Source organism: Oncorhynchus clarkii, chromosome 8 (genome assembly GCF_045791955.1).
Source record: "Oncorhynchus clarkii lewisi isolate Uvic-CL-2024 chromosome 8, UVic_Ocla_1.0, whole genome shotgun sequence".
NCBI classification, from domain to species: Eukaryota; Metazoa; Chordata; class Actinopteri; order Salmoniformes; family Salmonidae; genus Oncorhynchus; species Oncorhynchus clarkii.
Window position 1 is genome coordinate 29,601,121 of NC_092154.1, and position 18,789 is coordinate 29,619,909.

Consider the following 18,789-nt stretch of genomic DNA (forward strand, 5'->3'; position numbering starts at 1 on the left):
GGCAAAGCAGTATGTCAGCCACTCAGCGAACAATGTAAACATTCTCAGCATCAATATGGTGAGGCGTTGAGTCAAGCGGGACAGTCACAGAGGTAAAATGAGGGAGGCATCAAGAAAGCACTGGGCTGAGAATAGCGCTATCTTTGTAGCTACCCTTCTAGTTTCCTCATTCCTGCTGTGACCCCTCAACTACAGCCACTTTGCTCCCTTTTTTCCTCATTTTCTGAATCATAGTTGTTGTCTTGTATGAGGAAACATTTTCTATTGTGCCCCTTTTGCCAGTCAGTATGGTCATCACAATGGCAGGGCAAGGGCTCTTGATGCTCATAGCCAATGGAATGTTCTGCCTCCCACCCTCATTGCATCACTTACATAACCTGTCAGCTTCTGTTTTGGCGCACCACACCAGTCAGAGAACTAGCCTATAAATTTATTCCTTCTCTACTTATGTCACTCAAATTGATAGTCCTTGTCCCAGACAGAAATTCTCTCAGCAATTTGTGCAGTCTATGCCTTTCGCATGCAGTCATTATTTTATATTCTTGTGAAAGTTTTAAAGTAAGTAATCGCAACTTGCTTCAAAACCACACTGTCAAATTCGGAGAGTTCATTGTCTAGAAAGTTGCCTACTTATGTCAAATCCAACCCAATGACTTAATGACAAGGGTTCTCTCTGAATATTTTCACTGTTAGTCAGAAAAGAGAATGTTTTAACGAATGACCATCAGCAGCTGGAATGTTTTTATTTTCTTCCTTTACTGAAATACATGAACATAGTATAGAATAAATACTGCCTGTATTTAATTTGATACCTAGTCTATTTGTAATGCATACTATTGAATAGATATTTCTAAAAGGGCATTCAAACTCTCAGCAGTTAGGCTATTAGATGAATGTGGAAGAAAAGTGGGTAACATAGGGTATGTGACTGAAATCCCTTTACTTTAGGAATCGATTTGTGAAAAAGTAGCCTTAGTATAATGCTTTAGGAATTAGCCTGACAATCACATGGCATTTTACCTACCTTGTAGAGAGGCTAGTTCTGACTGTCAACAGTAGTGTTTTGAAAACCATGCCTTAGGCTTAAGTTTTTTTTATGACAAATGCATTCCAGACACAAGCCACATATCAGTCAAAGCATACATGAAGGGTACCCTCACATTTTGTCTCAGCCATGAAATTGTGTTCTCCATCTGCTTCCATTCCTGCTCGGTGATGACAAAGTGCGGCGCTAACCCAAGTGGTGGTAACCCAAGAACTCCATCTATATCTCCCCTCCAGGGAATTTCACAAATGAAAACAATTCACTTCGGGGTGAAGGAGATGGAGTAGCCTATGCCAGCATTTTGCAGAGTGGTCCACCAGCCATATGCTTAGAAGTTTTATCTGGTTGAAATTTCCAGAGAAATGCCTCTCACTGCCTGTTAACGTAGCAAGAGGGAAGTTTAGCCCTGATGTCTCCCAAAGCTGCTGAAGCCAGGCTACCCCCTGGGCAGTTTCTGGCAGTGCTAGATTGGACTGTAAAAGGAAACATAAATATCAGGATGTAGCAATGGTCTCTTTGGGAAAAAGAGCTTAAAATGGTTTTATATTGCAATACTTACCCCCCCCCCCCTAAAAGGCTTTAACTCTTAGGCTACTTGCCAAGCAAACAGCAGCAGACAAGTTTGGGTTTGGAATTCTGGGGACTGACAAGCTCTAGTCACTCTAGTAAGGGTTTTTCCAGTATTTCCATAAAAATGAAATATTTTGAGGTTGAAAATGTATCTGAGCAAATTAGTGAGTACAGCTCCTGGGTTGATATAGATTTGTGGACAATGTGATAGCCCCAACTAACAAACTGTTCCTCTTTACCGTGTCTCTCAGGGATGGCTGGTAAAGCTAGACTCCATGAAGTCCTGGCTCTGAGTCTGTCCAGGCTCTGAGTGGAGGCACTTTCGCTCGGGCAGAATGAGACTGCAAGGGTGGCCCCAGCGGTCCATGTGAAGAGGAAGTGGAAGAAGGAGAGGATGGGTGTCAATGCCTCCAGCTATCCCCATTCGTGCTCACCCCGTTTTGGTAGCAATTCACAGAGCCAGCAGACATTTATAGGTGAGTGCTTCTATTGTATTTGTCCCTTATACCCTCATGCTGGAGTCAAAGGAATCCAATGCAACCCACTTCTAAACTAAATGTGAAAATGTAGCCTATTGGCTAAAACAACTAAGGTCACTCTGAATATTCACAGCAGAACAAAAATGATGCTTTACAATAGGTGACTGAATGGGGGTACTAATGTATTGTTGCCTACTTTTATAAAAAATAAATAGTTGCGTAGTAGCCTATGTTTTCTAGTTTGTTTGGTAAAACAATCAAAGATCAACAGTCTTTCGGTTGAGAGAAGTCTACTAAAAGGCAAAGCCAAGGCATTCATCTCGTTTTTCAAAACCCCCCTAGAGTCGATTTCCTTGGCCCGTGGAATTCTTATTATAATTTAAAAAAATCCCCATCAAAATCTGTCCAAGATAGAGATATCTTTTTATTTATCGGATGCGTCTCAATCCACCGCATCCGCCAATATCGCCCTTCCGCATCTGCGGTGGCAGAGCTACAGTGGTTTTGTCAGACCATGGTCTGAGATATCCCAAAAATGTGTCTTCTCACGAAATCGTCTGTAGCGCCCGAACGGTTTGGCCTATAAAATATTATGTCAGAAAGGTGACTCGATAGAAAGATGAGACTCTCACGAACACGATGGTGTTCTCCATTTTGCGCTACTACCCCTAATAAGCGTCACAGGACTTGTCTGAAGTCGGTACTGCAGATCTGCCCATTTCTGTCTGTAGCATCCAAACAGTTTGGGTTACACATTAAAGGCTTCCAAATGCTTGGGAGAGTTTGTGCATTTATTATGAAGACATTTTGTGACGTTTTTGTTCGTTTTCGACTTCGATAAAAAACATTTTTTTGCTGTTCGGGCACTCTTTTTTTTTTTTTCTTGATGCAAGCAGAAGTCTGTATCCGAAGTCAACAGTAGGGATTCTTCAATAAAGTCTGTTGTCATTCAACGAGAGACGACTCATTTTCATGCACATTTTTTCATTGCGAAATACTGCATCAAACATCTTAGTTAGATGTAAAATTTTGTGACTTAGATCTCCTCTGCAGAAACGTCAATATTAATAAAAGATTTCTTGAGTTATCTTACATTAATTCTAACTATTTTGAAGAAGTGTATACTGTTATGGTGTCTCAAAATGGACAAACGGTACTATTGCCACTTTCTCGTTTCTCAAGTGAAGGTCTTTTAAGGGAGTATGCTGGCACACTCGTTCAGTTCACCTAACTGACTTTGGCTAGCCGCCAGCCGTACTGACGCCTTAATATGACTCCTCTATGGAAAGGTGAGTCTCACAAACACGTACATGTTGTTTTGCTCTAGGATGAACATAACCTTCCTCACAAGACTCATCTGAAGATATTCCGGTACAAGTTTTAAAAAATATATGGAAGTACAGAGAGCTCCAAAAGTATCGGTACAATGACCACTTTGTTGTTGTTTTGGTTCTGTACTCCATCACTTTGGATTTGAAATGACTGAGGTTTAAGTGCAGACTGTCAGCTTTAATTTGAGGGTATTGTCATCCATATCGGGTGAACCGTTTTCCAAATGTATTGGAACATTCACTTGTGTGTTAATGTAGTCAACAGTTTAGTATTTTCCTAGCATGCAATCATTACATCAAGCTTGTGACTCTACAAACTTGTTGGATGCATTTACTGTTTGTTTTGGTTGTGTTTCAGGTTATTTTGTGCCCAATATAAATTAATGGTAAATAATGTATTGTGTAATTTTGGAGTCACCTTTATTGTAAATAAGAATAAAATATGTTTCTAAATACTTCTACATTAAGGTGAATTCTACCATGATTATGGATAGTCCTGAATTGATTGTGAGTAATGATGATTGAGAAAGTTACAGATGCACAAATGTCATACCCCCAAGATATGCTAACCTTCTCACCATTGCAGTAGCTGGGGAGGTAAAACATTTTTGTTGGGGGTATGATATTTTTGTGTCCAACTTTCTCACTCATCGTTATTCACGATTCATGGTAGCGTCCATATTAATGTAGAAGTGTTTAGAAACATATTGATATTCTAACATACAAGTCTGATCCACATCTTGCACAAGAGGTTTAATTGAAATTGTACAAATCTTAATTTAAAAGCAATCAACTTGTGGCTAGAACAAAGTTGTTCACATTTAGTTTATTAGGACGATTTGGCTCGGGAGCTTTTCATAAAATATTCTGTAATTGGCATTCGGCGGTGAGTATACATTTACACCAGCTGGGGATGCAGGGCTCGAGAGAGTAACTTCTTTTCATCATCCCAGAATCGTCCTGAAGTGGAATTTCCACCGTCACAAATTGAAAATGAACCGTCCCAAATTAAAATACTTGTTCTTTATTCTTTGAACATAGGCTCACAAGGCATGGTTCATTCAGATGAAATGGTTACAAGAAAGGAGAGAACGGCCAGTGCCCGTTCCGCACCCACATCACCCACCTTGCAACCTAGATGTTTTATGTCATTTTACGAGGCATGTCTTGTTTGAAAGTAGCCCAGACAAAATCCGACCATAGAAATGTTGAGGAAATTATTTTATGAACACTTCCTCATATGCCATTGAAACCAGCATTTATCTTGTGTTCTATTGATTTTCAATTAAACTTTATTAAATTGTCCAGCAGCCAAATGCACAATCCTAGTCATATTAGCAACCCATGTCAGTTGTTGCACCTTTACATCTCCCCATTTATACATTTCTAATCAATTGTTTTCATCTCTTTTACATGAAACTGGAATGTGCAGTGTGCTTTTGAGAATGTTTTTTTTCCCCCTGCTAATTGCATTTTGGAACATTTGTGCATAGCCTACTGCTGTGTGCGCATTGCTGCACTTATAAAAGTTCTGATCTGTTGCATCAGCCTAATATTTGATGTACAGTGGTTGTATTAATTTTGCATCTATTGTCCCAGAACTGTCCCAGTGTGTTTTTAACCGTCCCAGACATATCTTTTTTGAGGACGACGGGCCGACCTTAATTTTGAGCAATGGCTGGGGGACCATTCCTTCCTTTCATAGTGGCTGCCACAAAGTGTTTCAAGTAATGTTAATTTCTAGGTATTTCAAATTAATAAAATGTCATGTTTGGCATTGCCATAAGATGAAAGCCTTTTAAGAATTTGCAGTAATTGGACACTGACCTTACAGGTGATTAGCACCATTTTAATGTAAAACAATCACAATAAGGTACTTAAAGGAGAAGTTGACCTAAAATCCTAAATTCTCTAGGTGATTCCATACATTGAAACTCGTTAGGTGGAGTTTGCCTTCTCCCCTTCTCTTTCCCTGCAGTCTAGAACTGGAAAGCTGCAAAAATGGGTCATGTGATGTCTTTGTGCACCGCTAACTCTGCTCTGTTGACAACAACCTACAAACATGTCTGACAATGAAATATACGCAAGTGATGAAGAGTACTACTGGAGGTCTGCCGATTCTGCAATAAAAAATTGACCATGGGACTAAAAGTAATTATATTTTTAGGATATTCATGGCCACTATCGACAGCGGGAAGTGGGGGTTACGAATACACAGTAGACCAGAATACATGCAACCAAATAGACATATCCCAGGTTGTTTCTGGGGTCATGTATGTCACGCGAGGCTATACAGTTGTTAAAGGCATGAAATGTTGTCATGCAAATGGCTTGCCAACAGATCAGATATTGATGATGATGAAAAAAAGCAAGTAGACCCGATCCTAAGTAATTAAAATGCACCAACATCTTTCATTTTTATTCTGTCTATTCTACAATGTAAGGTGACAATTACTGTCCATCTCCTCAACATATGCTAACTGGTAGAGCGTCTAGGCTACTACACAATAAGATCAACTCGAACTGCAATGATTAGACTACTTGCCTCCGCAAACTCGCTTTGCCCTTTCTCAAAAGCTCCTCTGTATTTTGGCACCTCACCAGATCCAGTCCATGGGAATATTTACTTAATGCCAAATCTACACTGGAGTTGCTTACTAAGACAGTGAATGTTCCTGAGTGGCCAAGTTACAGTTTTGACTTAAATCTACTTGAAAATCTATTGCAAGACCTGAAAATAGTCTAGCAATGATCAACAACCAATTTGACCAGGATGGAAGAATTTTGAAAAGAATAATGGCAAATGTTGCACAATCCAGGTGTGGAAAGCTCTTAGAGACTCACTCAGAAAGACTCACAGCTGTAATTGCTGCGAAGGTGCTTCCACAATGTATTGACTCAGGTGTGAATACTTATAGAAATCAGATTTCTGTATTTCATTTTTAATAAATTTGCAAAAAATACATTATTTAATTTAGTCATAATAGGGTATTGTGTGTTGATGGGTGAGGAAAAACAATTTTATACATTTTTGAATTTAGGCTCTTTCATAGTCATCGATGAAGTGCTTACTACACATACATAGATTGGCAAAATTGTCTGTAGGAGTGTTTCCTTCTGTATCTGTCTGTCTTTCAATGGAAAACAGTGACATTTTGTGCCTTCCCTAGACATCTTATATAAAGTGCAGCCAGGTACCCCCTCCTATAAAACTCACATCTGTGACGTCAAGTTCCAAGTAAGGCCATATACGTCAGAGTTGCCCCATGAGAGCACACATGCAGAGTTGTTACCCATCTCCACTGTTGCAGTCAGCCACATTAAATAATGATATAGAAATAATTGCAATGATTTTAGGTGGAAAAGTACACATTTCCTGGCTCAAAACCAATAGTACTTTTGATAAAAATTCTAATTGGATTCATCCACAATTCGCTTCAATTCAGTACAGTTTTAAAACATGTAATCACTTGGGACATTTTGGTTTTTAGGTAAACTTCCTCTTAAATTGTTACCCAAAAATTATTTTAAAAATGGTTCATTGGACCTTTTAAATAAGATTGTCTTCTCAGAACTAACAATCACCAATTAAAATTCAGCAGTTTTTTTGTCATGACATGGGGCCCCCATTGATTTTGTTATAATGTTTGAGTCACTCAGATGGAACACGACATAAACCATGGCAAAATGTGTAGAATAGCAGGAAATTTGCTTTAAAGGGGCAAAATTTGTCTCTGCGGCCAAGAGGGCTTCTCCATTTTTTGGGTTGGAAACTTTTATGATTATTTTTTTTATCCTAAAAAAACCCTGAGTTAAAAGGTTGATATCTTATCTCAGTCAGGGATTTGCCCTAAAACCAGATATATATAACATGAATTATAAGTTGGCTCATCATTATTTATGTATTATTATTAAATCTCATTCGTAAACTACTACTCTGTTGCTCACCCACCGATTCTGTATGTTACTGTCTCCTTTCAGGGACATCCTCTTATGGCTCCCAGGGCTATGGAGGAGAGGGGAAGCTCTACAGCCTGGAGTCCGGCCCCGAGAAGCCCCAGGACAAGAAGAAGAAGAGCTCGGGCCTAGCCACTCTCAGGAGGAGATTCATCAAGCGCCGCAAGTCCAGCCGCTCGGCCGACCACGTGCGACAGATGCGCGAGCTCCTCTCATGTTGGGATGTGCGTGACGCAAACGCCCTGGTTGAGGAATACGAGGGCACAGCAGCTCTCAAGGAGCTGAACCTGCAGGCGGGACTGGCGCGGGCTGAGGCCCGGAGCCTGCAGCGCGACCTGGCCGCCCTCTACCAGCACAAGTACTGCACGGACGTGGACCTCATCTTCCAGGATGCCTGCTTCCCTGCGCACCGTGCTGTGCTGGCTGCCCGCTGCCCCTTCTTCAAGACGCTGCTGTCGTCGTCGCCAGGCTACGGTGCTGAGGTGCTCCTGGACGTGGGCACAGCGGGCATGGACGCGGCCATGTTCTCGGCACTGCTGCACTACCTGTACACGGGCGAGCTGGGCCCAGAGGTGGATGCGCGGCTGCGGAACATGGATGTGCTGGTGCGCCTGAGCGAAGAGTTTGGCACACCCAGCTCACTGGAGGAGGACATGCATGGCCTTTGCGAGCACATGTGCTTCTACGACTCACTGCTCAGCTTCTCATCTGACTCGGAGCTGGTAGAGGTCTTCAGTGCCGGGCCAGCTGTTGGGGTAGCAGCTGGGGGAGGAGGTGTAGGAGGAGGACCGGTCATCCAAGGACCCGCGGACGAAGAGCTGCGCGCCCACAAAGCGGTCCTCTCGGCCCGCTCTCCTTTCTTCCGGAACCTCCTGCAGCGGCGCATCCGCACCGGCGAGGAGATCACAGAGCGCGCTCTGCAGACGCCCACACGCATCATCCTGGATGAGTCCATCATCCCCAAGAAATATGCCCGTGTCATCTTGCACTGCATGTACACGGACGCTGTGGAGCTAGCACTGGTGCTGAGGGGAAGCCCCTCAGCGGGGAGTCTGGGGGAGGTGCAGGTCCTGGTGGCCGGAGGCAGGGGGGTTGCCAGTCGTGCTGAGGAGGCAATGGAGCTCTACCACATTGCCCTCTTCTTGGAGTTCAGCATGTTGGCCCAAGGTGAGTCTCAGAGCCCTGATTTGCTCCCCTATGTATCCTATTCGCTCACCTCACCTTTTGTTTACCTAATGAATTCACAAGCTTTTAGGGGATAGGGGGGCTGGGAACTGGGGAAGGAGCGGCAGTTGTAGCACTCCATGCAGTGATTAATGTAGTAAAGGAATTCCCTGTAGCTCTTAAGTCAGATATTAGCACTTTCCTTCCATTGTGGCTCTTTTTGGTACCAGTTGAGATCCAACTCTTTTGGGAGGAGGGAGTACAGAGTTTCAACATGTCTCAACGTTACAATCTCAGTGGACGTTGTTGTTGCCTATGTTTTTTTTTAATGGCCTCAATGGTCAGACAAATTGTACAGGCTTGATGGACATCTCCTTAAGAGTTTGGGTTTCAATCAATGATGTAGCTTTGTGTTTACGACCCTCTTGGAAATAAATCTAGGTAAAGACTGACACACACCTTTTGGGCATTGGAAGTAAACACTTAGGCTAAGCATTGTGATTTCTGAATAAGGCCTATCTCCTCTTATTCAAAAAGCTGGTCGAGAATGGATTAGTCAGGGAGGAGGACTAGTGTTGGACTAGTAACCGAAAGGTTGCAAGATCGAATCCCCAAGCTGACAAGGTAAAACTCTGTCGTTCTGCCCCTGAACAAGGCAGTTAACCCACTATTCCCCAGTAGGCCGTCATTGAAAATAAGAATTTGTTCTTAACTGACTTGCCTAGTTAAATAAAGGTAAAATAAAATAAACCTTGCCAACATGAATGATGCTTAATCCAGTGCAGGTTTGATTTAACTCGTTTCACTTTGTCGATGGATTTTATTTTTGTTGTTTATTTAGGGAATCCGCCAAGACCAGCACAGCCATGCTGTCCCTGACATTTTGAGGTAGACAATGAAACGTTTCGCTAGAAAGCAAAAAAAATAAGTATTGCTTTCAGGTCACAGTACAATCACTGCCGATCTCCATGTAAGGATTCAGTTTGCCTCCCCGTCAGCATCAATAGGTAATGGATATCGATCTGATGGTGCCTGTAAGCTTTTCTAATGTTTTCTCCTCTTGCTTTTGGGTTTCAATTCGAAATATCCCATTCTGCTAGTGACAGCAAGGCTAGGCAAAGCAACCATTTGTCATTACATGAATTTAAGGATTACTTCAGTTTTTCACTTTCCCAATGGAAAGTTTTAATGTGTCATAGTACACATAGTTGTGTTTAAGGAAGGTGGATGACAGGGCAGAGTTATGGGTGCAAAACAAGACGCCAAGAGGATTGTGGTATTTGGAGTTTGTCCCTCCATAAGAGTTAATTACATTTACATTTGAGTAATTTAGTAGATGCTGTTATCCAGAGCGACTTCGTTGGTGCTTTCACCTTAAAGCTAGAATCCTTAGTTGCTACATCCATTTTTGGACCTATAAATTAATGCTATATAGGCTACCCATTGATTATTGAAGGATATAATTGAAATGCCTCATGAGTTGTACCCTATCACAACCCAAAATATGTTCGTTATACTCCAATGTTTGTAAATAAAAAGTGTAGCTATATCCTCAAAACATGGTTAATACTATAATGTTGATATCATTGATGGTCAGTCCTTGCATACATAGCTCTCACTTTGAATTTGAGTGGTTACATTTCTCCAGGCCCATTCTCAGCAATTTACCAAAACACAGGTGGGTGACCGCTTTATTGTTAAATAAGCGATTCCAGCTTTAAGATAACGAGGTGATACAATCCACAGAGTTGTAGTACATTTTCCTCAATAAAGAAGTTATCAGCAGAGTCTGCTAGTATAGAAAAAGACTTGCAGTTATTTTATTTTTTTGGGGGGGGGGGGGGACTGAGGTGTCTTATTTAAGATACTCTTTGATGAGGTAGGGTTTCAAACGTTTTCAGAAATGTTAGGGATGTGACAAACTGACAATTTTTCAGCTGCATTGTGAATTCACAACGCTGCTGCCAGCAACGGTTTGTGTCTGTGCTTCCCTTTCAGATGGTTAAGAATTGCACCTCAATTCCACCTCCCAAAGTTAGCATTTCATTATTAACTTCTCAAAGTATTGCCATACAGGACTTCGCTGGTGTCCTTGCCTTTCTCTGCCATTTTTACAACTGTTGACGACAATGATATAATGGTAGAGAGTCAACTTCAAAATAATTAATTCCTTGCACGTCGTCTCCTACTATTATCCCGTTCAGTATTTTTGGAACCGGATGAGACTTAGTTGCCATACTTCCAAAAACACAAACACTTGCATCTAAGCTATCAAAGGACAGAGAGAGGGGGAAGGGGCACAGTATAGGCAGATCGACCACCAGGCACACAGTCAGAACTGTGCACTAGGCCTATCTATTGACTTGCAGTGTCTCACAACTTCAGTACAGCAGGGCCTATCATTTTTTACATTTTATTTAACCTTTATTTGATTAAGCAAGTTAGTTAGTTAAGAACAAGTTGTTATTTACAATGACAGCCTATGACAGATGCAGTGCCTTAGACCGCTGTGCCATTCTGGAGCCCTATTCAATGAATAGGCTAGGATATTCTACACGCAACAGACCGAAGACTGAACACACACTTGCATCATTAGCGAAGAGAAAGAGCAGGTGGGCCAGCGTAAGAGGGAGAGGTGGGAGCAGGCAGAAAGAGCCGTGCGCCTATGTCTTGGTAATCTGTATCTCACAATGTCTTGTCTTGCATGCCTCGCAGCTAAGGTGTTATCAAACAGGCCTTCTAGTTGAGTCTAGAAAAAACGGTCGGATAGACTCATGCTATGATCAATGAAGGCTGTGTGGTACACTATATTTTACGATATACCGGTATTAATGCACGGACTGGTTTGGGTTTTTACTTAAGCAATAAGGCCCGAGGGGGTGTGGTATAAGGCTGCTATGCTGCTTTCCACACAGACCTAGCCCCGCCTCCTGTCACTCAAGGAGTGCATTTGTTGTTGCTTGACCACAAGACACTTGCGTTCAGTCTGCATGGTCAATGCAGCAGAAGCGGGTTGCTTCTTATATTTAAATCCACTAGCTTTCTATAATTACACTATTAGTTTGCGTTTCTTACATCTGAAAACAGATAGTTTATCTTTTCTTAGCAAGTTGGGCCTAAATCTTGTTAGCCACTAATCGCTAGTTAGCTGGCTAGGTAGCTAGCTAATAAATGTGATGAGTCAGAGCAAACGTAACTAGCCATACAGCCTGATAATGCCAGTGATGGTGTAGACCTACATCAGCATGTTTGTGCAACAGTGTCTTCTAAATCAAAGAGGAATACGCAAAGCATGAATATGTTAGCTACATGAAGTAGCTAAGCGAGCATTCAATGTAGCCAAAGGTTGACGCTCTGGATAAGAGCATCAGCAAAATTACTAAAATGTAAATGTGAAGGGTCCCCTAGGAAACACTTATCAACACTTTGGTTTGTACCCTGTCACAATAACTCCTCCCTGTCATGTTCATTCATTGTCATTTCAAACCACACTATGCAAAGTGCTCACTGTTATATTCTAACTATAGAATTACAATAATCATTATTTTTCAGTTCACCTAAGTGTTTTGCTCTAAATCGAAGTCAAATTACAATTGCAATATTTGGTTATAGATGAGACCTAGAATGTTTGCCAATACCGTGCAGCCCTATGTGGCAGTGTGGAAATTATCTCAAGAGTCCAGGAAATGCAGGAATTGCTGATAATAGTTTATGATTGAATTGAACAGTATACAACATTCAGAATGGAGAAAGACCCATTGGTATCACTTAGTTTTGGTCATGTAGTGTACATTCTATGTGGACACCACATTATTATCTCGTAAAATCATGGGCATTAATATGGAGGTGCCCCCCCCAGTGCTGGCCAGTGAAGTTCTTCCACACTGATCTCGACAAACCATTTCTGTATGGATCTCTCTTTGTGCACGGGGGCATTGTCATGTTGAAACAGGAAAGGGCCTTCCCCAAACTGTTGCCATAAAGTTGGAAGCACAGAATCGTCTAGAATGTCATTGTATGTTGCAGCGTTAAGATTTTCCTTCACTGGAACTAAGGGGCCTAGCCCGAACCATGAAAAACAGCCCCAGGCCATTATTCCTCCTCCACCTAGCTTTACAGTTGGCACTATGCATTGGGGCAGGTAGCGTTCTCCTGACATCCGACAAACCCAGATTTGTCTGTCAAACTGCCAGATGGTGAAGTGTGAGTCATCACTCCATAGACTGAGTTTCCACTGCTCCGGAGTCCAATAGCGACGAGCTTTACACCACTTCAGCTGACGCTTGGGATTGCACATGGTAGTCTTAGGCTTGTGTGCGGCTGCTCCAACATGGAAACCCATTTCATGATGCTCCCGACGAACAAAAATCTTGTGCAGATTTTGCTTCCTGCAGTTTGGAACTCTGTAGTGAGTGTTGCAATCGAGGATAGACGCGCTTCAGCACTCGCCGGTCCCGTTCTGTGAGCTTATGTGGCCTACCACTTTGCGGCTGAGCCGCTGTTGCTCCAAGACGTTTCCACTTCACAATAACAGCACTTACATTTGACCGGGGCAGCTCTAGTAGGGCCAATATTTGGTGAACTGACTTGTTTGAATGTGACGGTGCATGTTGAAAGTCACTGAGCTCTTCAGTAAGGCCATTATACTGCCAATGTCTGTCTATGAAGATTTCATGGCTGTGTGCTCGATTTTATACACCTGTCAGAAATGGGTGTAGCTAAAATAGCCAGATCCACTCATTTGAATGGGTGTCCATATACTTTTGTGTATGTGTTGCTACCCTAGGGTCACACACTACCCATAATGCAAATCATGAACTTTTATTATTCAAAAACATAAAATACAGCCCCCAAAAAATACACTGTTCTGATTTGATCTTCTGTTTCAAACTCTGTCTTTATAATTATCCCCCTTGAAATCCCCACATATTCACATCTCCATCACACACAGTCACAAATGAGTGTGTGTTTGATATAGATGTGAATATTAAGACCTCTCTTAATCTTTGCTGTTGGATATGTCTCCTCAGGTAACAGGTTATTAGGTTTTTGCTGGAACCAAAGCAGCCCACCCCAAGTGCTTTCAGCCCAGCCTGCTGCCACAGCCAGCTGCTTTGTCTCAGCCACTCACCCATCACACTGTCTCAATAGTGTGCTAATTCAGTGTCTTTCTATTCCAATTTTGTCTCAGACTCCAGGTGTCTCATTTTGTTGTGCTGTTCACTCATCTTCTCATTGGCATCTCACAGAGGTAGAATCTGGGCAATTAGATGCTGAGTGAGAAAGGGACTCAGACAGAAATAACCTGCGGAGCCACCGTCTCACTCAGCCGCTGTCAAACTGGGTCTCATTGCTGCCTCATTGAGTACCTCACAGTCTGTCTCATTGTTTTGCGCTCTGCATGCTGTCGGCTACATCTCAATGCTGTTTCGCAGCATCTCATTCAGTTTCATCCTTTCACTAGAATCTGGAGTCTCTATAGAGAGATGTCTCACTGGACATTTCTCCCTAAACCAAAACCTCTATATGCGGTTGTTTGTGACTGATGTACAAAAGAATAGTCACCATGAATGGCTTTTCTCTGATGTTAGTTTATAGTAGCTGACTGCACACTACCATTTCACTTCAAAACCGTTATCAAGCTCTTACAGTAACTTCAAATGACATTTAATCTCCCATTCAGCACAAGTGTTTGCTCTCCAGGGTCAGCCTTAGTTGTCATAAAGAGGCTTCCGATTTAGTGGTGGCTCATTCAAATGACAAGGTTTTGCACAGCAAAACCCTGGTGTAGCTTCATGAGGAACATTAGGCAGCTCCCAACTGCACTTTCATATCACCTGGGTAAATGCGCAAAAACAAATTGCTCATGACGTAGGCTAATCGTCATAGTCAAAGATGTAAGGTAAGCGAACCTACAGTATTAAGCCCTGCCCAAAAAATCTGTGACATTTCAAATACACCTAATTCCATGACTTAATAGCAGTCTGCATGTTAACCATGACCATCTGATTTCCAACATAACCAAATGTGTTACATGTGTTAATGACTACACCACCTGTGAGAATGCTATGAAAGGCAATAGGTACTAAGGTATGAATTAATTGATGCTTTGAGTATAACACAACTCATGTAAAACTAGTAGTTCACTGCTATATCTAAACTGCTATATCTAACATTGATTTCCCAGCTGGCCTGGAAAACACTGCATGGAGGAGGTCTGGTCAGTCCACGATTTCTCAATGTTGACGCCGCTAGACTTGTAAATGTTAATTGGGCACTGGCCATTGGAAGCCAGCAAAGTATGACAAAATCACCTTACGCAACATCAAAGTTCTTTTTCATGGCTATCTCTTAGAAAGCTGTCCATATGGATAAGATCGGATGGTGACACTACTGAAACTGTTGCTTCAAAAAATATATAATACATTACCGATGAAGCGAAAGGAACAAAGTAACACAGATGGGCTCCAGAGGTGAACTATCTCCATAAGACTGTTAGAGCAAAGACCCAATCGTATCTGGGAAACACTTCACAGGTTCATCTCTAAAGGGAGAATAACTTTTTTGAACAAAGCACACCAGTACGCTGACTCCTCTTAGCAGATGGATAATCACCCCCACCCCTGGCCATCCATGTTGGAATGGAATGAGTTATGGATCTAAATCGGAGAGTTCTCCCCGCCCCCCCCCCCCCCGCAACCCTCAGCGTGTGAGATCTAGAGAACTCACGCTCAGCGATCCGGTCAGTTTGGATAAGGCTCGATCGATGGCCCCCACTCTGGCGGCAGCGCCAGTCTATCACTGAATTGCCCAGCGTTAAGCATTACGAGTCAGATTAACTGAGAGCGAGTCTCGAGAGACAGGTGGGAATTCACAGAAGCTAGGGAGGAAGTCAGTGAGAGCATGTCCACTGAGCGGTGAATGCTTGGTGCTTTACAGATTCGCTCAATTGGAGAACGTGCGTCGAGCCTAGGGAGAGCTCTGTATTTCTATCAACAGGTACACAGGAAGGGAAGAAGCCTTTCCTGAAGAATGATAGATGGCCCATGAAAACCTAATACTGTCTAAATCTTAGGATTACTACTGTCATCTCTGTTAAATGCCCTTAAAGTGGGGACATTTTAATTCCCAAGTTTGTTGTAGATTATTAGGAACACTGTCCATGCTAAAGCCAGAGCAGACTGACATGAAAGACTGGAAGTCAAACTTGAGGAAGTATCAGCTAAAATAAAGGTATCCCATGGTTTTTTTACTACTGGATGGACTTCTGTGTTCAATTATAATCATCATTATGTAAGAACTTCCATCTCTGTCTCACTGCCTACACAATCCAGTTGTGGTTACACACATGCGCACACACAGACCCATGCAACAATAAAAATATTATGCAAACACACACACTAAGAAGAATGATTTAGCACCTGCATGCCGAAAGCCTCCCGGACAAAATGGAAGTAGTGACCTCTGGAAAATGGAACCACTGCGTAAGTTTAACACCCGTGTGGCGCCTTGCACGCCTAACGGTTAGATGGGCAGGGATAATTAATGTGTCTGCGGAGCCCAAGCCCAGTTTCTACAAACCGGGGGTAGTCGGCCTCCAATTCACTCATCACAACGAGGGGAATCATTACACTTGTTCAATACACACGGCACCAATGTCAGCCTCCTCGCCAGAAACTGATGTTCTGGCAAGGAGAGACCTTGTTGTAAAACGGGGGCAAGTCTGGCCCAGGAGGGAGGGTTCTCTCGTACGTCTGTCACATCAAACACAAACCACTCACCACCCATTTCGCACAAATCTTCTATTCCTTTATTGAAGAAAGTGGGAGATTTGGGCTGCTTTAAATGTTGCCTCTTCTCTTGTCTCATCTTAGTTGGAAAGCCCTGATTTTGTTATGACAATGTTAATCGATATCTTATAGTTGTGTAGGCACATCCATTATTTCACCACTTGTTTTCACACATGCTCACTGTAAAGTAGGAGCAATATAAAGAGACTAGAAGTTTGGTTTGTTTGGAGGACATAAGCAGTGCTGAAAATGGATATCCTATCTGCCTGTAATAAATATGCCATTGCATATTTTGCACACACAGTTTAGTGGAAGCCATTTTTAATAGATTCCCCCTTTCACAAATCTGGGCCTCGGTCTGGATGTCGTCCTTCCTGTCTAATCAGGAGACTTATCAGACATGGGACATCAGGGGCCTCATTTATAAATAAGTGTTGTGTAAATTCCACACCAAATATCTGGGGTGCCATTTCTGAAAATATAGGTTCTTATAAAAGAAATTGAGCTTTATTAACTTGGCATACACAATACATATGCAGGTTTCCCATTATAAATCCAACCTGTCCAAAAAAAACGGTATGTGCGTGAACAAGCATTAGAACTCCCTCCGTTCACCTTTTATGGTGACAATCACGCCCTTTATTTGCTGTATAATTTGGAACTTTTGGAATTTAGTCCACGGCAGTTTCTATAATGAAAATGTCATGTTTTTGGAGCTGTTTCATTAATCTATGCTGTATTTGACAAAGGACTGTGACTTTCTGAAAGAAAAAACAATGGCTAATTGTTGTGGACCTGCCAGCAGAATATTTCAATTCAACAATGTTTTACATTTACTTTTCCCCCGACATAATGCTGGACTGCCTGCAAATTCTGTAGCATTTTATTTATTACAGTAAGCTACTTACAGTAGTTGCATACATACGTCAATATTTTTGTATATATATATTTTTAACCTTTTATTTAACTAGACAGTTCAGAACAAATTCTAATTTACAATGACTGCCTATCATGGCAAAACCATAACCCGGACGACCCTGTGGCAATTGTGCGCCACCCTATGGGACTCCCAATCACGGCGGTTGTGATACAGCCTGGAATCGAACCAGGGCCTGTAGTGACGCCTCTAGCACTGAGATGCGGTGCGTTAGACCGCTGCGCCACTCAGGAGCCCCTCAGCAATCTTTTCTGTTCACCTATTAACTTTGACTGCATGGTACCATACTGTGCTGTAGAATTGAGTGCAACAGGTCGCGTTTAGGGTTAAGAAATCAGCATTTTCAAGCCGCAGACCTTCAAAAATCTGTGTTTTTAAACCATTTCACTTGTTTTATATTGAAGGTAAACATGATTATTTGTAATTTTTTTGCTTCAGTAAAGTGATCAGGGGCAGGCAACTATAGTTTCCCTTCACATTAGCGCAACACATTTGGCAGAAAATAGCTTAATTTTCATCAGATGACAACAGAATTGCAATACTATTTGGAGTAAATGAGTTTACAATGAAAAAGCAAGGTATTCTTTGCAAAAACAATGCATGGCTATCATATTTCTAATATTTATCATAGAAAAAATGTAGCCAGCTACATTTCTTTATGTTTTGCTTAAAGTTAATCTTCCATTTTACCAGAGAAATGTTGCTGTTTGCCTGTTTATGAATTCTCATCCAAGTGGAGAAGTGCATCTGAAGCACAAAATGAGTCTGATGCCGAGCAGAAATGATTTGTTTTATAATATTTTTGTATTTTTCCCACTCCAGATACAAACTTATGCATACCAACAACTTAGATGCACGCAAACAATGACTACATCTCATCTGCCCAGACCCGCATGCTCACACCCCATCTCTAGTGCCTGCATTATTGTCTGCCACGTGGCCTTAAATTGTACCAATTTGAGTTTTTCTCGTTGCCCACGCTATTTCAAGAAGAAATCATTTGATTTTTCCATTGTTATTTATGGCTGATTTGATATATTTCCAAGTTTTTGCATACGTTTTTTTCAAGATGCGTGATAAGAGAAACTACATCCCCATATGCCATGTCTTGAAATATGCTGACAGACAACTTTCTAGCTCTGCCCATAACTTTTGGACTTTATAGCATACCCAGAATGCATTAGTCATTACAAGTCTTGGTTCTAATAGTTTATATTTTTTTCTAAATTACTGTCAGTTGGACTTGCTCTCAGCAAGGTTTTGTATATCTTCCCTATCATATGAACATACTTTTCTGTCTCAAATAAGAGTCCCTCAAGGTTTCTCTGATTTCAAATCGACATTTTGTGATATGTAACTTTTAAGTTGCATGTAAACTATCTACATTGGTCAGTGCAAAATTACTTTTTAATTTTGTCATGGAAATAAATGTACCAAGTCATTTACGGTTTCTATGCCTTTAGTTTCCGTGTGGACCAATTTATCAGTGAATTCTTAAAAGCTATCGAAGGATTGT

At 41.7% G+C, this 18,789-nt stretch overlaps 1 protein-coding gene across 1 annotated transcript in view; it reads left to right on the top strand.

Moving 5' to 3' along the window:
- The window catches only part of LOC139415248 (BTB (POZ) domain containing 7), a 120,750-nt gene that overhangs the window by 62,636 nt on the left and 39,325 nt on the right, over positions 1 to 18,789 (top strand). The window contains exons 2-3 of the mRNA XM_071163203.1: positions 1,867 to 2,091; positions 7,407 to 8,549. Of these exons, the coding sequence (XP_071019304.1) occupies positions 2,010 to 2,091; positions 7,407 to 8,549 (1,225 nt within the window). The 5' untranslated portion in view covers positions 1,867 to 2,009. The remainder of the gene's footprint in view (positions 1 to 1,866; positions 2,092 to 7,406; positions 8,550 to 18,789) is intronic.